Below are 23,119 nucleotides of genomic sequence, written 5' to 3'. Positions count from 1 at the left end.
ACCTATATATTGTAGGTATGGCTTTATAGATTTTTATAGCTGTCATTAGTCTAAGTAAATGATAAATGCGTCTGAGCGTTCGTTGAGCACTTTGTCCATGCTAGCAGGCTGATGCTGATTAAACAGCTCCACATACTTATATTCGACATAATCGTTGGTTTCGCTTCTTTTGACAGCACTGTATCTTAGAATTGGTTCGAAATTGTTAATACGTTTTTGTTGTACATACATATATACTGCATGTTGGAAAGGAAAGCAAAGCGGAACTTTGGGCAGAGAGATTCGACGGAGAGTTCTATCGCCGGGCGGGGGTGAGCCCAGAACTCGAGACATTTGAAAAACGACAATGGAATGCTCAACGAGATTATGGCGATTATCATTTGTACGACTGCGGAATCCACAGCACGTGGTTCGATTTCGAGCTTATCGAGAAACAGCTGCCTACTATAATCGTACTATAATCCCCATCAAACCGATCAAGTCGTAAACCCAATTACAAGGCAAAACAAGTCAACGATAGCTCTGCTCTGCTCTGCGCTGTGGGCCGGGCTAAGTCTCCTTTTGGCGTGGTCGGAATGACTCAATCACCCTTCATCCTACATCATCTGACTCCTAGAGAGAGCTGAGAGAGTGCTAGAGTCATGACAGGACTACATGACCTTTTGAAAGCCCAGGCTTTATTGCGAATAGCGTGTTTTATTTGGTAGAATTTCTATTGCGGTGTTCCTTGAGCATTCCCGGCGACGAACAGGTGCAATGGACCAGTGGTAGGTCCAGTGGTAGGGCCACTTCCTGGCATCCTGGCATTTGAGTCCTTGCTCGTTTAGCTCACGCTCGGAGAGTCTTCGTTTTAATCCAAGTCTGGAGGACTTGACGCAGATTTGAGAATGTTGACGGCATTTTTGGTCTCCTTGTTGAGGCAATGCCTGGCCCTAGCCTTGCTGCCGGTATATGGGCTGGCCTGTATGGATTCCTATGTGAATGACGGTTCTGCCTGTCGGACCAATCCACACTTACCGAACGGACGAATCTCATCTTCTGAGCTGGGGAGAGCTTTCCCCAGGCCCGGGCAGCCTCTACGTTGCACTGGCCCGGCGACATCTGCGAGTGCTTCCGCTTGTAGACTCTTAGGAATTGCCGAAAGCCGATGTTTTTTTTGGCGCCTGTCTCGCCCTTCGGTTTGCTCAGGTAATTGCCCATGATGGAGACGAGATATTTTTGATACTAAGGAATTTAATTGTTTTGAGGCAAGACTCAGTTCAGTTTTGAAATGAGGATAAATACCCACAAAGAATGTGCACTATGTCAAAGCATACTTTCTTCTGTAAATTCTGTCCAACCCATTCGAATCATCAAGAAAGTATGCTAGATAAAGGATAGAACAGAACAGATCAGAACAGAGCCCACTAGACCGCTCTAGAGAGTTCGTTGAATCTCCAAAGGAATAACATTGAATATCATTCATTCGCTGGCAGCAGATAAGAATTAAAATCGTGATTCGAGGGCGTGACTTGGGCTCTACTCTGCTCTGGCCTTGGAAAAACAAACAAAATGCAGTGCAATGTCTTCGCAAAAGTCGCATTTGCATATACAGATCCGAGTACGGGTATACGTATACATTTACTAATCGTATCTATATGTTCTCTTCGAATTGCACAACAATAAAATTACGTCATTTGCGAGAGGGAGTTGCGGGTTTGGTTTCGTGCTACATATACATTATATTGTTTGATATGATGGGACGATGGGACTGTGGGGATCGTGGATGCCAATACGTGAGGATTGTGGCTTGAGCACGGCTCTGTTGTAGATAAACGGCTGCTCGGATGACACATCCGAGACGAGTCTAGTGATGCGAAGATACGAAACTATTCTGGGACGACCTTTGACCCGTGTCTGGCTGCCGTCTAATTAGCTCAGTTCCTCCTTTGCCGTCTCCACGCGGGAACTACTTGGACATTGGGTTCGTACTGGTATTCGCTCACATTCGCGTTGACCTGCCTGACACCGGCCATCGGTCTTCGCCATCTCTTCCGATTATACTTCCCCATTAGACATCTATTCTGTCTATAAACTGATCCGAACTGGCTTGTCTAATGTCTACTAGTGTTTAATGCCTAATGCCTGGCACTAAGTAATCTCAAATGACGCATTAAACTACACAAAGTGTGCGATCTTAGAGTGCTGGCTAATCGGCAAACAGATCTGGAATGGCCTTGGCAATGGAAGTGCAACATCTCCGAGACTTGGCCACAGTTACAGTCCGCAGTCCGCAGTGCCCAGTCCCCAGTTCCCCGTATCTGTATCTTTTCATTCGATTTTGGTTTTGGTTTCTGTTTCTGTTTCCGAGGCGCTGCCAGAGAGACGCAATCCATAATTGCAGTTCACTGAAGGTTATCTCTCACGACTACGAAAAGAAAGCAGAAAGCAGAAAGACTAAGGGACAAACGGAAATTGAAACCGAAACCGATCGAGGGTGCGCTATAAAATGTATTGTATATATAGTATATATAGTACATATTTAGATTTAGTGGAAGCTATACGAGTGCGAATAGTGTGGGAAACACGAGCACCATAGAGGTATTCGTACCAGTATTCCTTGATGTTCTGGAAGTATTTATTCTCACTATCTGCTGATACTCCGCATCGGAATGGCCATCTAGCAGACACTATATGACCTACGTCTACAACAACGACTGCCATACATGGATATCTATATACACATGTATAGGTAGTATATCGCTTGGCCAGACAAATACAAAACCTTCACTCACTTGAGCCTCCGTCTCGGGAGATTGAGCACCAACAGAACCGCACTATGCAAGCACTCGACTCCAATCCGATCCTATCTGAAGATCGATACCTCGATACCTAAAACGAGCACTCGTACTGCTCAATGGGTAGATAAACATGCGATTCCTGATACCCTCCTCCAGCATAGGGCACTTACACATCCGATGGGCGACTCTCTTCGGTATAGAAATGTTCTTATCTCAAAGTTAAACCAATTTACAGAGAAATTTGCTTATTTTCTTAAGCTTAGGCTTTGGGTAAGTAGGTTAGTATAAGTATTTAACATACCAGTATATCCCACAACAAATAGGTAAATGTTTTAATGTGAATCTTCTTGAGCCTGAAAGTGGCCCAATCAGGGAACATGCAGGGACATATTTTAGTCGGAGGGATAAAAGATGTTTTCCTTTACAAGCATTTTAGCAGCAATGCCAGGTGATTGAGAGATTCGCTTGGGCCGGATCGATTCCCGCATAGAATTGTGTCAAAACTCAAGCCAGCAACAAATTGTTTACTTAGCTTTTCATTCCGTATCTGTATCTGTTGCTGTTGCTGTCGCTGTCTCTCTTCTTTTGTATGTAGAAGCGAGTCCGGTCCGGCATGCCGCCAGTGCCGCCAGATTGCCAGTGTCAATACTTAGATGAGATATGTACTATTATATGTGGAGTGTTGGGAATTTGCTGCTGCGCAAAAAGTGCATTAAACTTGAACCAAATGCTGATTGCCGCCACACCAATCGTTCTGGCTCCCTGGAAGCAGAGCCTTCCACAGCGCTTGTAAGCCAAGTACGCAGATAGCAACGGGCCATAATCTGCCGCTTGGTAATCAACATACGATACGCCCATCCAAGCCAAGCTTAGGCAATACCTTAGTCCCAAGGTATCGATCCTGGGAACCTGTGAATTAAAATATTTTAAACAAGTTCCTTTAAGTTCACAGAAATTATCTAGCTATTTCCATCTCTATGGCAGCAGAGAAGCCAATATATACTCACATATCCTTAAGAATTAGTTTGCATTATGCAGTTTAATTTCCTCATCGTTTGTATATATATATATACTAATTCATCCGGGAAAAAATCCTGTCTAGCCGATATTTTCTTATCCAACACACTAAAATGATCCGAAGCAATCCTTTTCCTTGAACGGCAACAATGGCAACCCTGCCATCTTAGTGCATTCCAAGCCGAGCCGAATCGAGCCACAAATTTCCACAAGTCATTCAACTGACTGCATTCAACTGCGAAAAAAGTGAATTTTAAGCTGAAAATTTAAGATGAATTCCAATTGGCCTGAAGAATACATTCGCAAGTCGGTTGGCTACTATGTAAGTCCATCTCATGTCATTCGATCACGTGCTTTTCCGAACATCCCCGCCTCATCTCATCCGCCATTCGACCTGCCCATAGATTGCACCCACAAGCAGCCTCGAGGAAAATTCGACTCCCAATGTGCAGGCGGTGGAGGACAAGCCGTACTTTGCCAGCAACATTAAGCACTATCCGCACTTGAAACCGAGCAGCCTCACCTGGGTGCCCGACTACCTAAGCTACTCGGATCTGAAGGAGGCAGTGGACAAGGGCTTCGACCCGAAACAGTTGCGCCCCACCAACATACCCTGGCCCAAGTTCAAATCTCAAAGCAATACTCTCTTCGACTGGCCGAAATACACTCGGACTGGAGGCCAGTATGCCCATGGCAATGCCAATGCCCACGGCAATGCCAATGCCAATGCCCATGGCCATGTCAATGCCCATGGCCATGCCAATGCCTATGCCCATGGCAATGCCAACGCCACGCAGACGAAGATGCAGGAGAATGTGCGTCCGCCAAATGGTCAATTCTAGGGGCGACCGTCGGTGGCAAAAACTCCTCTAATTCGCCAAAGCCGGTTCAAAATCAATCCTTGGGGCTTGCCATAAACCCCCAGCAGCTCGCTTCGCATGGATATTGTACCTATATGTATAAAAACTAGATAGAAATAATAAAGAAATACAATAACAATGTAGGCTACAATTTTTTGCAGTTTTTTGGTTAGCTTTAGCTGCTGCAGCGATGTGTCTTCTGAAGCAATCGATGTACATATATCGGCAATGTAAGTGTGGGAAAATACGCAGTGGAGTATTTGAAGTGCCTGGCAAAAATGTTCAGCAATGTTTTTTAAAATCTATGATCAATAATCCTTTTTACCTGCCTGGAGTCCATACTAGAGAATAAATTGACAAGTGGTTGTAGCAAGAACAAGTTGCTGGCAGACCGTATTCCAACACTGAACATCGATTACATCGAAATACATCGAAATACATCGAAACATCGCTGCAGCAGCTAAAGCTAACCAACAAATTGCAGAATACAATTTGCTTACATTGTTATTGTATTTCTTTATTATTTCTATCTAGTTTTTATACATATAGCTACAATATCCATGCGAAGCGAGCTGCTGCGGGGGTTATGGCAAGCCCCAAGGATTGATTTTGAACCGGCTTTGGCGAATTAGAGGAGTTTTTGTCACCGACGGTCGCCCCTAGAATTGGCCATTTGGCGGACGCAAATTCTCCTGCATCATCTTCTGCGTGGCATTGGCATTGCCATGGGCATAGGCATTGGCATTGCCATGGGCATTGGCATTGCCATGGGCATTGGCATTGTCATTGCCATGGGCATTGGCATTGCCGTGGGCATACTGGCCTCCAGTCCGAGTGTATTTCGGCCAGTCGAAGAGAGTATTGCTTTGAGATTTGAACTTGGGCCAGGGTATGTTGGTGGGGCGCAACTGCTTCGGGTCGAAGCCCTTGTCCACTGCCTCCTTCAGATCCGAGTAGCTTAGGTAGTCGGGCACCCAGGTGAGGCTGCTCGGTTTCAAGTGCGGATAGTGCTTAATGTTGCTGGCAAAGTACGGCTTGTCCTCCACCGCCTGCACATTGGGAGTCGAATTTTCCTCGGGGCTGCTTGTGGGTGCAATCTATGGGCAGGTCGAATGGCGGATGAGATGAGGCGGGGATGTTCGGAAAAGCACGTGATCGAATGACATGAGATGGACTTACATAGTAGCCAACCGACTTGCGAATGTATTCTTCAGGCCAATTGGAATTCATCTTAAATTTGCAGCTTAAAATTCACTTTTTTCGCAGTTGAATGCAGTCAGTTGAATGACTTGTGGAAATTTGTGGCTCGGCTCGGCTAAGCTCGTCTCGGCTCGGAATGCACGAAGATGGCAGGGTTTCCACTGTTGCAGTTGAAGGAAAAGGATTGCCTTGGATCATTTTGGTGTGTTGGATAAAAAAAGGCTACACAGGACTTTTCTCGAGGGAATAGAAGAAATGCGCTGTTAAATGCGCTGTAATGACAGGCTTGAGCGGTTGCTGAACAAACAAATAGAGTTTTAAATATTTAAATATAGGGATCTCTTTATCTTAATCTCGTTTTTGGTTTTTGGTTCATTTGCAAACGTATTCCGACTTAACCCATGTCTACTGTATTTTTGTTTTGTTTGCACTTTGTAAAAATTTATGAATGTAAATTTATTTATTTTCTGCGCTCTGGTGTTTTTTCTATGAGTATGAATATCGTTTTCAGCTTTTCAATATTTTCCTCGCGCCAAGCCCGAGCGCACGTCGCCGCTTAGTTGATAACCGAACGCCCCCCAGAGCGGAGCTGCCACAAAGCCGTTGAAATAACCGAAAACAACAACAACAACAAATAGTGCGCGGGCGTGAGCAGTGCAGCACTGCCGAACGAGAAGAGGACGTTTAGTCACCCACGCGGCCCAATGCTGGTGAGTGCGCGAAGGACTTGTTTCGCTCTCTCGCTCATCTGATTTCTCTTCATGCCAAAGAGCACTCTCCCGCCCTTGTGGGAACCCATTTCGTGTCACAAATCAACGCGGAGAGTGGCAGAATGTGGGCCGTAGGAATATGCCGCTCGGAGAGCGGATACACACCTTTGGGTACGTACACACTTACCTGCGCAAAAACAAACGGTAAACATCTCTGTTGTGATCTCAATACCCAAATATGACCGAGTGACCCCATTCTGCCTTTTGCTCTGTTGTGTTCTGTTTTTTTTTGTTTGCATCCCATCTCCGACTCCAGTCGGCACACGATTGTGTCTCTACATGATGCTGATATACTGAGTATTCTCAGCCAAATCGTATACAGATTATATCAAATTGAGTATCAAAATCATCGTATTTCAAAGCTTGACGTATTTTTCTTGTGGTCCAATTTGGAAAAGACGCGAGCGTGACTCAACAAGTGTCTGCTGGCACGCTTTGCTCTGACAAAGGGGTGCGAGGGTGTGGGAAGCCTCGAGGCTGAAACGCAATAGGAAATGACATTGACACAGTGGTGCTGTGGGGAGTGGGATGAACCAGATGCCTGCCACCTGATGCTTTTGCGGGCTCCAATGCAAATTGTATCTCAGAAAGAGCCGTCCCAAGTGCTGTACGTGCCTCGCCCTCCCATGCGCTACGCGCGGCCTCTATCTGGTGCTATTTCTGTTTAGAATTTTCAGCACAAAAGAAACCGAAAAGCCACTCGGAGCTCTTATCAAACGTTCCAAAAAGCCAAGTTCCCAATCATTAGTTGAGAAAAAGCTTGCTCGTAGTCGAGTTCTGCGCCCCATCCATTGACCGTGCGAAAGCTTCCCCGCACAGTGGTGTGGCCCCGGCCCTGCACAGTGGTCCGCAGGCAGGCAAAAATGCAAAAAGGTGTGGGCAAACAAATCTTGTGTCTTGGGCAGGCAAAAACCCATCTAGACGGTGACATGCGTTTGCATGTCGTTGGTGTAATCTTCCATGACCTACGACCCGACGACGGGTCGCTATTAACTACCTGCTAACTACTGGGCCCACCGCTTATCGGTCACAATGTGTTTTTAATCTATTTGTGACTGTCCCTGGGCCCTTTCCACCTATAAATGTGCGAATATGACAGATTCCCAGACAGTTGACTTTTTGAACTGATGCAGCTCGGTTGTTTTCAGTCGATCAATGTGAATATCCTCTAAACAAGTACGCAAAGATTGAAAATACATCACTGAAAATTTAAAATAATTCGCTTTTATTGAAAACAAAAGGGATTTTAAAGTGATTTAATCTATACTACGAACATTAATTAATGGGTAAGTTATTCACATATATACATTAGTATGGATATAGTTTACAATATTTTATGGTAAAGAAGTAAAGGCATTGTCAAAAATATATTATTAAGTAATAATAAAATCGTTCAAACAGGTATGCTAATTTATGTGACCTGAAAAAAAACATTTTTTTAGATTTATATATTTTTGTATTTTGTATTTTTTGGAAGTGAAACTTTAATATTTTCGATGATTAGAGGAGTCTATCTCTCTATCCAATTTGTATTGTATTTAATACACACAAGCAAATGATCGTTTAAAGTAGAAATTTCATAGCATCCAACTTTGAGCATCGTTTTGCTCCACTGTGCTGCACAGATGTGCGCCAGCGATAGCTGAGTGAAAGCTCTGGGCGCTCAATGCCGCTAACGGTCAACGGTTGCAGTGCGGTGTGCGAAACGCTGATAACCGCCGCCGCAACAACAGCCGCTCCATGACCAGAGATGATGACACTCAAATTGGGTTAGGCGCAATATGTGAGGCATGCGTCAGAGCGCTCCGCCTGACTTTTTCTTTGTTCTTTTGCCAGCAAACACCTCCAACAACCTCCAACCCAACGTCGACAGCGACAGCGACGGCGACGGCGACTACGATTTCTCTCCTGCGCAGCTGGCTGCGCTGCTCTCCTCGCCGCATTTGAACTCTTTCTTACGCCGCGATATTCTTGGAATTATGCACAAAGACAGTGCAGCGCTGTGCGAGAGAGTGCTCGAGGGAAAGAAATCGCGAGCGAGCGCAAGCCCCAGCGGCGCTGCTGCGACGCGTTCAGAGCAGAGCCAACTGCAGCAGCGACGTCGCAGCACACGCGGCAGCAAAATAAATCGCCCGTCCATTTGAGCTTCAATCATACACGAGGAGGTCCAACAAATTGGGCGGCGAGCAAGCAAGTGGGAGCGCTAGATTCTGAGCAAATTAACTGTGTTTTTTTTGTGTGTCGTGTCGCGTCGCGTCGTGGTTGATTCCTTTGAGGTCAAAGTGCTTTACAATACGCGCAGTCCGCGGCAGAGAGGCAGGCGAAGGCTGCTGCCCAAAAAATTGTACATTCGAGTGCTGCGTAGATGATCATTTCGTGACGTCAAACGGGAAATACAGACAACAGTGGCGACTCTTTCTCTTTGTGTTTTGCAAAGAAGATGTTGCATTAAGCGCGCTTCAAACTATGCAAACAGCAGATAAGTGACACACATAGAACAAAAAGGGCGACATGCTGCTGGAAAGGTCAACCGGAGACCAGGAAAAGATGCTGCCACAGCCCCATGCAGCAATCAAACGGAAGCCCGAACAGGAACAGGAGCTGCAACCTAAGCAGCACAAGAGATCCTACAGAGACTACAGCAATAGACAACAGGCGAAAATGTCTCCTAATCCCAATGCGCAGCAGATTTTGGTCCAGATCAGACCCTCCATAAGTGTGGCAACGACACCCCCAACGACGTCTCCCAGCCCAAAACCAACAACGACAACAGCATGTGAGTGATGTGATGTGATTCTTTCGTTCTTTGCTTTGCTCTGCTCTTCTCTGCTTTGGTTTGGCCCCGAACATGTTTTCTTTCTTTACGCGCTTTTATCGCGCGCGCACCGAACAGCTGCTCTGGCCAAAGAAGCAATCAGCTGTGCACAGTGGTACACTGGTGAAGCAATGGCCAGGGCAATTATAATGTGCTCTGCCCCAACAATTGTTTTAATGAATTTGCATGCCTTCTGAAAGGGAGAAAACCACTCCAGTTCCAGTTCCAGTTCCAGTTCCAGTGACACTTGAACCAAACTTAACCTGTTAAGGATACACCTCTCGCTCATCTCTCTGTATCTCCCACTCTGTCCTTAAAAAATGATGCGCAGCAGAAAGAGAAACGAAAACAACAAATAAACGCGCCGGCGAACAGACGGAGAAAGAGAGAGAGACAGCAGGCAGGCAACGCACTCACTCACGAGGTTGAAGCACGGCAATGAACTTCAGGCGACGAAAGAAAAGTTTGTTTTCGAGGTTAAAAGTGGTCCCGAACGAAGGGTAGGGTACGGGGCAAGCAAGGGAGACCAAAGAATAGCAAAGAGGGGGGACAGCGAGGGAGAGAAAGATGTAGCAATGGCATTGGCATTTGTTGTGCTTCCTTTCCGCTCCTCTCATCACCCTCCCGCACGGTCTCTCTTTCTAAATTGCCAAAATATCAGCAGTTTCTACTTAGCGCGCGCCCCATACAATACCATACATACCCACATTGTATATCGAAAGCTCAAAACAAACGGAATGAAAATTAAATAAACAATAGGTTCAATGCACTTAAGTCGCAGTAGAATTCAATTTGCACGAAACACAGGCATAAGCATGAACAAACACACTCGTACAGCCCACACGCACACAGCTGCAGCCGAAGAAAGCTTCGGATAGCGTAAGCTTTTCGCTCATTTGGCCTTCAGAACCAGCCTCAACTTGCACTCGGAAATGTAAATCGCACTTAACGCATACAGATGAACATTTACATACATGTATATCCATTATCCATTACACCGCTATCAGGCAGGAGCGCAGTGTGAAAGAGGGGGGATCGCGGTCTAAAATTGGTCGATATAAACATAATTGAAATAAAAAAATAATCCATGTTATGTTCATTTTAATAAAAAAGCAAAGGTAATCCTGCAGGACTGCATTTTTGTTAGCAACTCTAGAGATTGTCAAATGATTTTACTGTCAAATTTAGTTCTTCTTTTCCAATCTTCTTCTTCTGACCAATCTGAACCGTCTGAATAATTAAATTAAGTGTTTTAAAATGAAGTGTAATGGTCCCAAACGCTCTACCGGGATACCGCAGGTTGAGTGTGCATCGAAGGAATCAAAGCTAACTCGAAAGCCAACCGAACAGCACAAAAGTGAGTGTGAATTTTCTTGCGGCATGTTTGCCACATCTCAGTTTGTGTTGTGTTGCATATGGTAGAAAATAGAGCTGTGCTGTGCGCTTCTCTGAGCTTTTGGGGCCTGCGACTGCCACAATCTGTGCGATTCTGCAACGATTTGCACCGAAAACTACGAGTGCGTTGCTCCAAATGTTGCCAAAAGAGAATTTCTCGAGTGTGTGTCTGCATTATGCAGAGCTAAAAATATATTTTACTTATCAATTAATAATGAAACAAATGCATTCCGCCGTATATCGCAAAAGGCAATTAAGTATAAATCCAATAAAGTCGCTTCCGCACAGATGCGAAACCACCAAAAACATGTCAGTGCGACTCGATTTCCGTATTAATCAGACAGATCCCGCTATCAGATGCAGGCTGCAGTCCATCGTGGCTTCTTTTTGGGGGGATACATTTTTTGGTTGTCAGGTGGCGGCTGGATGTCTCCTCCCGGCTCCTCCCAAACGTGTTTGCAAATGTAATCTACATACATACATATAAGTATGTACATATGTATGTTTGTTTGTGCGTATACTTAATACTTCCTGTGGCTGTGGCAGTGGCAGTGGCAGATGAACAAAGACAGAGCGACGCAGACGCAGGCAGGAAATGCTCGAATAATAATAAAAATAAAAACACATTTTTGTTGTCTTTTAATTGTTATTGTTTTTGTTCTTATTGCCTTGTGGCTGCTGGCTGTACCCTGTATAAAAAGGGCATATTAAATTCGAGCATTGTCTTACGTTCTATTTCGATTCTCCCTCGGAATTATCGGAGATTCTACCTGCCCTCCAGGGGATGTCCATGCCCATGCCATCGTGACATTCCCTTGGACTAGGGTATACCCCTAGTCGGCACTTGCAACTGCGTTTGACTGCACTTATTTTTGTTTATTACCGCCTGACCATGAGAGGAGATTGCCATGCAATGCAAATTGAATGACGACAGCCACCAGCAGCAGCAGCAGCAGCAGCAGCAGGCGCAGGCGATAATAATTTACAATTTATTAATTATTTAGCGCCTTGCCCTGGCATCCCCCGGGGCGGGGGACACCCCAAACAAAGCCCCTGGGAAGAGTCGCCTACCCCAACAATTTGCGTGGCGGCAAAGACAAGGTCAGAGCCAGGGTAGGCTCGGATAGGGGTTCACTCACCCAAGTGCCGCCAACCGCCAGCCGCCATCTGCCACATGCACCTGATTCTACATCATAGACACGCGCGCGACGGCCGGATGCAGAGGGAGCGAGGGCAGGCGAGGGAGGCACACCCTGCTGCAATTCCCACCAAAAAGAAAAAGTTCAAGCACCTGCTCTCTCGCTCGTGCTCTTTCACTTTCCCTCTCACTCCCCCATCCGATTAAAGCGGCCTGCGCACACGCTTTTCGCAATAAAACCCAAATGGTTCGGTTCGTTACTCCGATAAGAGCTTTTGTGCTCGCGAAAAGTCCAAAGTTTCGTAGAGAAAGAGCTGAAAGAGCAACAGGAAGGGAAATTGTGAGCTTGCTATCGGCAAATCGTTTGAGTAATCGAAGATTGCAAAAGGAATCGATTGAGACCATGCACCAACATTTTATTCACGCAATACCCGGATACCAGATCTTGAAATGGCTTTCGGCTTACAATATTTTCGATTTAGTAAAAATCTTTATTTTTTCCCAGCAATTTCCTTGAATTTTTTGTACAATTTGTATTAATTTTGATTACCTCTTTTTCTTTACTTTTAGGTGAGTAAAATATACTGCCTGTCCATACACTGAGTAAGTGACACGCCCCCCATTTCATTTAAACCTATCGACATAAAAATGAACACTTTTCGAACCACAAAAAACAAAAAGAAACAAAATCTAAAATATGTGCAATAATTTACAAAGAAGTGAGAAAAAAAAGAAGACAAAAAGAGAAGAAACCAAACAAGAAAACACTTAAAAAATTCATTTCGAAACTGCGCATTTGTTCGAGAGAACCCCAAGACGGGAATTTAGATATATGTATACGTATAATATTTATATAGAACTTGTTGCGTTTCGCAAACAATTAGCAAGAAATGCAATATATAATGCAATACTATATATGTATATTTCGAATCGCGCATAAATTCAATCGGATATCAGGGCGGACTACGGCCAAAATGTGGGTGCATAACCACCCAAAAGAAGAGGGGGTGGGGCACGGCAGCAAGAGAGAGACAGAGGGAGAGAGTGTGTCCATAAGGCGTGGAGGGATCGGGTTCAATGGCCAAAACACACAACAACAGAAGGCAACAGACAACAGACAACAGCCAAAAAGTCACCCAGCCAGATGGGTTGTTGGCCAAATTGAATTGAATTGGAAACAAGTTCAATGCTGGGGGGAGGGACGTATGGACGGCTGGATGGATGGATGGCTGGATGGCTGGATGGCTGGATGGCTGGATGGAGGAGGAGCAGCAGCTTTGGGGCATGGTTTATGAGGGAGGTTAGGCTCCATCGGCGCCTTGGGGGTTGCAGCAACGAGTCAACCAAGTCATTAACATTCTCCGGACAACAAATAAATCGTTGAACCTGAAAGGCACAGACACAGGCACAGGCACAGCCAGAGACAACAGATAGAAAGTAGAAGGAGATACACAGATACAGGCAGTTCTTGCCTCATGCAGCGGCAACGACAACGACAACGACAACGGCTGGCTGTCATTTCCCTTTCTTTTGTCGCTTCCTTTATTGCTTTCCTGATGAGTTACTTGAGTGAAATCGCTTATTAGGACTATTGGGCAAGGACACGTGTCGTGCCTTGTTTTCGGTCTTGGAATGAGGACATTCATGTGTACATCGGGGGTTCATCGCGCGATAGGGGGCTTTTTGAGGTCACTTCATCTATGTACATATAGAGATAAACCAGAAATGCATTGATAAGCCATATCTAAATGGGGGACGCAACCGTAATCGTAATTATTATAATGAGCATCAGCATATAGACTCTTGAAATATAAGGAAGCCTCTGCTTGGGGCTGCATCCAGTGCATGTCCATTTCCAGAGCTCTTACTACTGTTTATTCCCATTATTAAGGACTAATATATCATGTATAACAAATGCAGGAGTATTTTCGGAAATTGACAAAGTAAGAGATCCTTTCATGTTATGGTTATGTGTACATACCTCAAATATAAATGCTAGAATACGTGCACCCAAGCCGAAGCTTGTTCCGCACGGATTCCAGGCAGAAACGCAACCGAGAGACGCGGCTGCATGACGCGCCGATCGTATAACCGTACCGCATGCAGGAAAATATTTGGTTAAGCAACCAAAGACCTAAATATACAAATATTTATGCGAACTACGGGCTTAATGTTGGTCCTTTGAGAAGAGAATGACGGTTTTCATGGGATCCTTTTAGCTTCTTCTAGTACTGTTCTCACGACTCACAGATGGCATCCAACTGTGTTCGTAATTCGGGGCATCGGATGATTAACTTAGCCAATCAATAATTATGCACTTACGTATCGTTTATCGTAGTATACTGAGGACAAATACTCCCACAGAGGACAAACTTTATGGCTGACGTGTTGGTTAAAGCCGTGAGGTGGTTGGAGCGTGGGTTTATGGCCATGGGGTAGGGGAGGATAGGATGGGATATATATTTTTATATTTCATTTTGTAATTGGTAGCCAACGTCAACGGCCGTTTGCTGACGTGGCCCCATGGAAAGTTTGCCCCTCCGTCTGTCTGTCTGTCTGCTTGTGTTTGGGGCTGTGTGTGGGCATGCAGGGGCTAATGGAGGTGGCAGTAAATGCCACAAACAGACACAACACTAGTACGTGCTTCTCCAACTGGCGCATGTTCTTGGTAGTACGTGTCTTTTGGTCAACAAACCCCCCGCTCGGATCCGATCCTTTACTCAACTTTTACTCGATATTTCATCATCAAAATGCGCTTTCTTTGCTGCCTGCGATCTGTCCTGTTCTGCAAGAAGAAGAGGAGTTCGGATCTGCCATCTGCCATCGGTTATCTGCAGGTGCTACAGAGTCGTTTAATGCCGAATGACTCGGACTCACGTGCTTTTCCGATCGCCAACGAAGAGAGGGCGAAAGTGAGAGCGTCAGAGAGCCGAGAGCAGAGCTTTGCACACGCGCCTCTCGCTCTCTCTCTCTCTCTCTGTTACTGTTACGTTATTCGGGTTCGTTCCTCTAACTTGCGGCTCGTGAGAGCCTGAGAGCCGAACCTTAACATACCACGTTGCTGGAATCTCTCGCATTTAACATTTGGCCTGCTTGGCCCGTAAAAAGAGGCCAGAGACGGCGCTGGCAGGGTTGTCCGCACCTCGAGCCAGCTATACCATGCGCTCACATGTACGCCAACGAGAGAGGGAGAGAGCGACAGCGCGAGAGAGCCCCCAAGTTGGGGCCGTACCCGCACTTTGTGAATAATTCTGCCATGAGACCAGTCGACGTTTTACCGCCGTCGTCGACGTTACAAGCACAAAGCACAACGACGAATCGCACAGTGCGCCCCGACCGACCGACCCGATTAGCCCCAACGCCGAAATTCACGTCTCCGCGAGTGTTCCGTTTCGTTCCGTTGCTTCCGTCGATTCGAGTCCCGACAGTCCCTGCCCGTAGGCCACACATTTTCAGATACAACTTGTATGTTCCCATTGAGAACTTTAGATTTGGATTCGGTTGTGTCTGGACTTGTGGATACCACATCGATGCAAATCAGTTGCGCCCGATTTGCAGTGCCAAACGATGGCGTTGTTATTTGTGCAACAGAAATCACAGAAGCCACAACAACAACAACAGCAGCCAGAGCCACACCAGTGGCATCCACGATTGAGAACGACAGCCAACGCCGAGGAGCAACGGTGCAAGGATACCCCTCATATAGGGGAGGCGCCACAACAGCAACAACAAAAACAACAACGCATTGAAAATCATCTGCATCTGCAGCTGCAACAACGCTTGAAGTAAAAACCAAAAAATATACATCAATATATTTGAAATCAGCGAAAACTCTTACGAAATAAAGCCCAAAAATCCAACAAAAATACCAAAAAAATTAACGTTGCGCCTGCGCATTGCCCCACAAAGAACAAAGAAAGTTTCTCTTTATCCCAAAACAACAACAAGAAAAAGTGAGAAAAATAATTTTTGGAAAATAATCCAAAAATAAATCAAAGTTAAGGTAACACTTTTGTGTGTGTGTGTTTGCGGTTTTTTTGTTCGAGTGTTTACTTTGCAAGTGACTAAAAATACAATAGAAACCGAAAAAGAAATCTAAAATGGAGCAAATCACCAATTACTTTGAGCACATGGATTACGTGTCCTTTGGGGTTATAGCCCTGCCCTGCGTGGTGATAGCCGTCTATGGATTCCTTCAGGTGGCCAGTGGACTGGCCAAAGGGAAAAGTAAGTAGTACAAAAGAAAGGTCTACACTGAGAGAAAGAGAGAGAGAGAGAGTGACGCCAGACTCCTCCCCAGTCTCACCGATTGCGCTGACTAAGAGATTTTGACATGTTGTTAATGTGGAAATTTACAAAAGATAAACAGTATTTTTTAAAGCATATGTTTTGATTCATTCATCAAGTACTTGAGGCCATTCAGCAATTATGGTTTGATCGGATCTTCGCATGGATTTTGGCACTTAACCTGATCCACTTTTAAGGCAATGAATGCTGTGCCCCACATTCCTTTAAATGTGGAATAGAACAGAGCCAAACAGAGTACAGCGAACGGTCTGGCTATTGGCATTCCCCATAACCGCAGAAAGGCAAACAAATTCCAAAAAAAAGAAGAAAAAAAAAACAGAAATAATATGGAAATTATTCTCGTTCTCGTGTATTTATCATAAGAAATTTGTTTAAGTAGGAAAGTTTTAACAGCTGCTCCCCAAACCGGGAGCCGGCGAATGGGTCTTGGGTCTTTCCCACACTTCTCCTCCCACTGGAGCCGTCAGCCCCCGACGACGACGACGACGACGACGACTCCCCGGGCATTATTTATAGTGTGCGGAAAGCAAATACACGCGAGAACTTGTTGCGATTGCGATTGTGATTGTGATTGTGATCCCACGGGAACCACAATGTGCCACAATAGGTCTGTGTGGTGTGTGCGCCCCTGACCTACCCCACAACCTTCAAAATGCGCGATCGTTAGCCCCCCGCGCCCCCGTGCGATGGGGAGTTGGGGAGTGTCTGATAAGAGCTTCGATTGCGATTAATCAAAAGAGTGTTGGCTGCATAGAAATTTGTTTGCAAGTCGAACTTTGAAGCGAAAGACATCACTGGATAGCGTTCGTATCTACTACAGGGATCTACTGGATCGAATCTGGAGTCGGCGATTTTTTTCATTTTGATTTCTTTGAAGAAATAAAACCCGATCGTTACGTAACACTCGCGCCAGCAACTTTCACACGCAACTAATTTACAAGGAGACAATCGGCTGAAAAGATACTGCAAGCAGATACAAAGATACACGAAAGAAGATACAAAACCTGCAGAGACTTACTTTCTTTTCGGTTGGGAAAGGTCCCGTCCCGCGCATTCGCGCTGCCGGAGGAGGGGCCGAATATCGCCGATCTATCCGACAGTCAAACAGATCAGAAAGTTAACTTAATTTTCTTTCGATTTTCTTTGTTTGTTTTTTGGGTTTCTTGTTTTGCCATCTGCCATCTGCCATTTGCTATTTTTGTGCATCTTTCGCCTTGCTCTTGTTATGGCCGCCTCTCAACGCTCTTTGGCGTTTTTTTTTTTTCATTCTTTTGTTTCAAATTGAGTTCATTTATTTTTGCTGTGTGCGGCAGTAAATGAAATTCAATAAATTAGCTGAAGATACGGATACATCCGTACCTGAAGATATTCTACCTACGTTGGACGAACATCTGCTGTCGCTCTGGCCCATCCATAGACCCCTCCAGAGGGGCCCGAGTACTGGTAGCTCTTATCAGGGGGAAAAAATAGATTAATTTGTATTCTTTTTTGCGAGTATTCCCTTTATTTTCGTTCTCTGTTGTTTTCCCCACTCGTATGACATGGAATTTTACGAGTATTTCCCTTCGTGCCCCTTTAGGGCCCACCGGGGGAATTGAAATTGGATCTGGTATGCATAATGCATAATGCATAAGCGGGGAATGGGGGGTTTCTGAGTCTTGTGGTTGTAGTTTTTGGTTCAAATTTGTTGCAGAGTCTCAACGCGTGTGTCCGTGTATCCTTTCGCTTAGGGGAACAGTGGATCATCCGAATGGCATTGAATGTAATTCCAGCAATTACTGTTATCATTAATACTACTATTGTTAATGGTTTTCTACTTTGTTTTAAAACATTTTCACGCTCTTCGTAAAAAACAAACGCGTATTAAACGCTTCCGATCTGTGGCACCGATAAGCGTATCGTGGCAATTATACGTTGTTTTTTTTTTAGCCAGTAAAATAGCTTGGAAATCTCTATTGGCAAATATTTCCAGCACAACAAAAACAAAAGTGAATACTCTTTCGAGCAATTGAGACTGTGGGGCATGCTGATGCCTCATGCCTCATGCCTCTTGCCTCACGGGGAACGGAACAACCCATCGAAGGGGCCCAACCTCTTGGAATCCGGAGAGCTCTGCTCTTGAGCCATTAATCAGAGGAGGGGGAGAACGCTTTGCCCTTTCAGGGCCTCAAAAGGGGCCCCATCAATCCGTCTCCAAGTACAGGGTATCCGCACAGTCGAGGCACATTCTTGGGGCTCTGCCGTTCCGGCGCTCTGGTATTTTTGTTTAATTTATTTGAACTCTTATGCTAATTTGTTGGCATTTAGTTCTCTCTAAAACAGATTCTTATACAGAAAAGCAGAAAGCAGACTCTGATTCGAATCTCGGAATCATCTGTGGGGCATGCCCCGGCACCGTCTCTACGTGCGGAATGGAGCGGGGCAGGGCAGGGCAGGGCAGGGTAGGGTAGGTCGTGTGTCGTGACATAATCGGCGACCCTCCATTTATGGGATTTGTGTGGATTTTTGCATAAATCTCGAAAAGTGAAAAGAGTCGAAGAAATTTGCTTTTTGCTGAGCAGAGAAGAGAAATACACTGAGACGTGACATAAGCAAAGGTCGAAGAGACCCCAACAGACCCGCCGCGACCCCGGCCATCGCTCATCGCTCATCCATTTCCAGTCTTCCAGTCTCCATCTTTGGGTGTCGTCTTCGGGCCTGCTTCTTGGCCAAGTTTAAAGCCAAAGCCAAAGCGAAAGTTTTGCCTCGTTTGTGTTTTTTTGTTGTTGTTTTTGTTTTTCTTTTTGGTTTTTTGTGTTTTCGAACTTCTTATTTAACAGCTCCGGTCGTCGTGGTCGCTCGTTTTCACTTTACCTTGATATTTTCGATGTTGTTTTCTCTGCGGCTTTTCTACTACGTGCCACAATTAAATAAAAATCTGAATCAAAGGCACACACTCGCATTTCCAAATATAAATATATCCCAAAACAAAAATACTCATGATTAATGAACCACACATAATGTCAGCGCTTTTCCAGGTGTACGACACAAGATTTCAGATACTTTTTCGTATCTTCATTGACTTTTATGTTAAAATAACTGCCCCGCCCCCCTTCCGCCCCCAAAGGTTAAGCCTTTCAGACATTTGTGTGAAGTACCCGATTGTAAATTGTAGGAAAATTTTAAGTGAATTTCCTTCCCTAAATCTCCGTGCAAATTACTCTGTAAATCAACGAGACGTAGAAGAATACAAAAATTTTCAATATTTCCAAAATTGTCAAGTGTTTGAAAATGTGGTACCCTCCATCGTCGGGACCTTATTGGGTGTATCCCCAAGATCGCTTTAAAACATGTGAGTGCAAATATATTTGTTGGTGTGGGGCAGAATCTTTCAGGAAACATTCCCCCAAAAGGTGCTCCTTCTCGCCAAGCTCCAGCCTCAAAGAGTAGTCCAAGATTTTCCGACTAGTTCGAAATTCCACAACTACATAGGCTCTTGTTTGCTTATTAGCTTTGTGTTCACTTTTCAAACATATTTTATAGAAATAGTAGGCATTTTATAGAGTGCCAAGCATCAGCTGGTTCGTTATTCAACATTCAACAAAATTACTGTGAGCAAGGCAGTTATCAACGGACAATATTCAAATAGTTTAATAATTTTATACAATTTTCGAAAAAGATGTATAGCTCCCCACCGGGTACATCCTCAGGGATGGTGCCTGTAGTGTCATGGAGATCCACCAAAGCCACATGTGAGTGCCTCAAACTCTAAAGATACTTCGAGTTACGGTAGTCTTGTAGCTCTTGCAATCCCGCTTGGTCACTGTCTCTGTCTCGTTGCATCGCTGTCTCGTTGTGTCGCTGTCTCGTTGCCTCGCTGTATCGTTGCATCGCTGTCTCATGGTGTGGCTGTCTCGTTGCATCGCTGTCTCGTTGTGTCGTTGTCTCGCTGTGCCTTTGGATCGCTGTCTCGTTGTGTCGCTGTCTCATTACGTTGCTGTAACTTTGGGTCGCTGCCTCATTGCCTCGCTGTGTCGTTGTGTCGCTTTTGATGTCTCGCTGTTGCTGTCTCTCTATCGCTTTTGTTGCTGTCATGTGATGCAAGCGGCACTCGTGCCACCCCGCGCTCTGTCGTCATCATCTCTCGCTCTCTGATGTATTCGAAGTTGTTAGCACTTTTTACAGCCCAACATCATCACGACTGCAACAAAATGGTGCGATTTTTCACTTTTTTTTTTGGCCAAACGAACAAAGCGAGACGAACGCTAGACGCGAGAAAGAGAAACAAATTGAAGCTAATTGACGGGAAACGGGCAGCACTTTTACTCTCAAACAGCCAGAAGTTGGCCAGGCCATAGGCTTTCGATTGTACCTCGAAAGGATCTCTTAAGCGGTTGATAGGTAGATCTATTCACTTGTGTCTCGGGGAGTGCCGAGTATTACACCCACCATTTGTATGAAATCTCTTCAATCAAATGCTAATCAAGAATTTCGTGCGAATTAATCTTTTGGTTTTCCATTTCAACATACAACATATTTCCACTTAAGAGGACGCCCCCCCCCCCCCTTTCCACTCTCCCCCTGTAGCACCACATGAAAATGATTTTATTTATGCACAATATATGAATGAATTTATTTGCCCAGCGGTGAGAGGCCACAAAAGAGCAACAATTTAAGCGTTTTGGTAGAGAGGGAAAATGCGGAAAGTGTAAATTTGTAGCCGGAAATGTGTGTTAATATATTATACGACAACAAAGTATTTTCTTTGGGCCTATATCAAGTGTGGCACTTCAAAGAATGGGTGTCCATTCGATTCGAGGGTATCCCCAGTTCGGCCCATAGGTTCTATAGTTCCTATAGCGGAAAACTGAAACTATTTATACACAAAGATACACAGATACATTTGTTGGTAGGATTCTGTGATTAACTGATTGGATGAAAAGTGTCGGCGAGAAGGTTTCCCAGCACCAAATCAGATTTATACATCTATATATCAACAGATTTGTATCCAACAGATACACGGATACGCAGACACACACACTCTCTCGCCCACACTCGAGTGTGTGTTTTAGAACAGTTTATAGATACAAATCTATTCAATTGTTGATCTTTATTTAGATTGGTGGGGGGCGGGAGGGCTGTGTGTGGGTCGTATGTTCTGCGGTGATTTCCTCTCTCTATAAAATCGTATTGTTGGACCGCCCCATCGTCTATAGACGATTTGCCGATGTCCGATCGCCGATCGCATTCCAAACAATTTTTCACTGTACATTTTCACCCGTTCTCATCACCAAAGCTCAGTGCATTCTATGATTTTTGCGCTTATTTTTACATAAGCCTTTTTTTTTTTGTTTTATTTGGTTTTCTGTTTCGCGCGCGCTGCCAACTTGTTGATTTGCACATTCGACGCGGCGTCCGACAGGCGTGACGGCAACAAACAAAAAAAAAACCCATTTGGAATATGTGGAACATTGAATATTGAATATGTCAATCGTTCCACATTGTTTGGGTTATCGATTAGCAATACTATAGAAGTATTACAGCTGCAACTTGCCATTAAATAGGGACCGTCTATCTAAATAAAAGATTTTATCGATTATTTATCGTAACGTAATACGAATTAGAGGATAAATCGAACAGGAATGGCTATTAAATATCGATTACTGTAGTAAACTATTATTTATCGAGAACTTTAACCAAATGGAGTATGGGGATGATCAATCGAACAAGTCTTGGCTATTAAAATATCAATAGCTGTAGTGAGCGATTATTTATCGAATCACAATTAAGATTATTCCTTAGAAATGGAGATTTATAGGCTATTCAAATAGCAATAACTATAGATCGTCCATCGTTCAATTATCCATCTTTCCCCCCCTTCTCCACGCTTTTAACCTACTGTTTTACATTTCCCATGCCACACTTCCGTTAATCCATCTTTGGAGTAGTGTGTGTTTTCCCTGCTCTGCTCTTCTTCTCTCTCATGTGTGTGCTTGTTTTTTTGTCGATTTTCCAGCTGTGTTTTCTCTTTGGAAACTTATCTAACATTCGCTTAGACTTTCCTCCCTCCGATTTCTCACGGTTTTCACTCTGTTTTCCACTCCACTCCACTCCACTCCAATTTCGCACTGCATTCGGGTGCTCCGTCAATGCCAAATGTATTAACATCCTCCCCATTCATATTCGTATTTGTATTTGTATTCGTACAATATTTGTACATGTTGTGTGTGTGTGCAAAATGTTGAAATCATTTCCGCAATTTTTTTATAGATTTCGTTGGCAAAAGAAAGCCAGAGATCTCTGGCTCTGTGGAGGGAACCTCTCATAGTAATAGTAACTATAATTATTGCTCACTTTCCCAAACATGTAATTCGTTTCTCTATCTATATATCTTTCCACTGTTCCGCTGTACTTTTTAGCATTTAGGGGGCCCCCTTTCACTGCCACAGAGAGTCGTCACACGAAGGGGCACACACAGAGAGCGAGACAGAGAAGGGGCACATCGAGTAGGTCTTGTATATTTACTTGACTTCTCTCTCTCTCTCTGTGTCTCTGTCTCTTTTGTTATGTATCTCGAATGCGTTATTTACTTATGTTTTTTACAAGTGCAATTGAGGTTACTTTCTATTTAAAAATTAAAGGAAAAAAAAAAACAAGTACTACGTGCATGCAAATGGTGGAGAGGTTTGGGGCCAGCGACAGAGACAGAGATAGAGACAGAGCCAAGGCCCGATCATCAGAGTGTGGCCATATTGTTGGCTTTTTCTCTCTGTCTCTCCGTTTCTTCTTCCACATCTTATCGATGGTAGGTTTACGTGCTGCGAACTCCACTTTGTAGAACCATTCAGTAGATTGTT

The 23,119-nt window shown here is 44.6% G+C and overlaps 4 protein-coding genes across 10 annotated transcripts in view; 2 read left to right on the top strand and 2 right to left on the bottom strand.

Moving 5' to 3' along the window:
- Nucleotides 1–676: 676 nt before the first annotated feature.
- Nucleotides 677–1,327, bottom strand: Tpl94D (Transition protein-like 94D). The gene is made up of 2 exons (XM_015185788.2): nt 1,018–1,327; nt 677–961 (listed from the first exon to the last, which is right to left on the bottom strand). Exons 1-2 carry the CDS (start codon nt 1,198–1,200, stop codon nt 851–853), a joined length of 294 nt encoding a protein of 97 aa, XP_015041274.2. The 5' UTR covers nt 1,201–1,327; the 3' UTR covers nt 677–850.
- Nucleotides 1,328–3,910: 2,583 nt separating this feature from the next.
- On the top strand, nt 3,911–4,808 carry LOC6902187 (uncharacterized). Its single transcript, XM_002133678.3, has 2 exons — nt 3,911–4,119; nt 4,202–4,808. Exons 1-2 carry the CDS (start codon nt 4,069–4,071, stop codon nt 4,637–4,639), a joined length of 489 nt encoding a protein of 162 aa, XP_002133714.2. The 5' UTR covers nt 3,911–4,068; the 3' UTR covers nt 4,640–4,808.
- Nucleotides 4,809–5,153: 345 nt separating this feature from the next.
- LOC6902188 (uncharacterized) lies at nt 5,154–5,986 on the bottom strand. The gene is made up of 2 exons (XM_002133679.3): nt 5,837–5,986; nt 5,154–5,754 (listed from the first exon to the last, which is right to left on the bottom strand). Exons 1-2 carry the CDS (start codon nt 5,885–5,887, stop codon nt 5,317–5,319), a joined length of 489 nt encoding a protein of 162 aa, XP_002133715.2. The 5' UTR covers nt 5,888–5,986; the 3' UTR covers nt 5,154–5,316.
- Nucleotides 5,987–6,674: 688 nt separating this feature from the next.
- prage (RNA exonuclease prage) overlaps nt 6,675–23,119 on the top strand; it is a 34,851-nt gene continuing 18,406 nt past the window's right edge. Inside the window, exon 1 of one of the 7 annotated variants that reach the window (XM_033383253.1) lies at nt 6,675–6,738. In XM_033383253.1, coding sequence (XP_033239144.1) covers nt 6,690–6,738 — 49 coding nt within the window. In that variant the 5' untranslated portion in view covers nt 6,675–6,689. Of the gene's footprint in view, nt 6,739–7,723; nt 7,914–8,761; nt 9,404–10,655; nt 10,800–15,931; nt 16,203–19,430; nt 19,615–19,845; nt 20,015–23,119 lie in introns of those variants that run through there. The other 6 variants (XM_033383254.1, XM_033383247.1, XM_033383249.1 and 3 more) reach the window with 6 other exon arrangements.

The sequence above is a fragment of the Drosophila pseudoobscura genome, chromosome X, assembly GCF_009870125.1.
Source record: "Drosophila pseudoobscura strain MV-25-SWS-2005 chromosome X, UCI_Dpse_MV25, whole genome shotgun sequence".
Lineage (NCBI taxonomy): Eukaryota > Metazoa > Arthropoda > Insecta > Diptera > Drosophilidae > Drosophila > Drosophila pseudoobscura.
This window is presented reverse-complemented; position numbering and strand designations above follow the sequence as displayed.

Coding starts and splice junctions, on each gene's coding strand:
- LOC6902188 (XM_002133679.3), bottom strand. CDS start 5,887: ATGAATTCCAATTGGCCTGAAGAATACATTCGCAAGTCGGTTGGCTAC. Junction 5,755..5,836: donor GCAAGTCGGTTGGCTACTAT/GTAAGTCCATCT, acceptor ACCTGCCCATAG/ATTGCACCCACAAGCAGCCC.
- Tpl94D (XM_015185788.2), bottom strand. CDS start 1,200: ATGGGCAATTACCTGAGCAAACCGAAGGGCGAGACAGGCGCCAAAAAA. Junction 962..1,017: donor AGATGAGATTCGTCCGTTCG/GTAAGTGTGGAT, acceptor GAATCCATACAG/GCCAGCCCATATACCGGCAG.
- LOC6902187 (XM_002133678.3), top strand. CDS start 4,069: ATGAATTCCAATTGGCCTGAAGAATACATTCGCAAGTCGGTTGGCTAC. Junction 4,120..4,201: donor GCAAGTCGGTTGGCTACTAT/GTAAGTCCATCT, acceptor ACCTGCCCATAG/ATTGCACCCACAAGCAGCCT.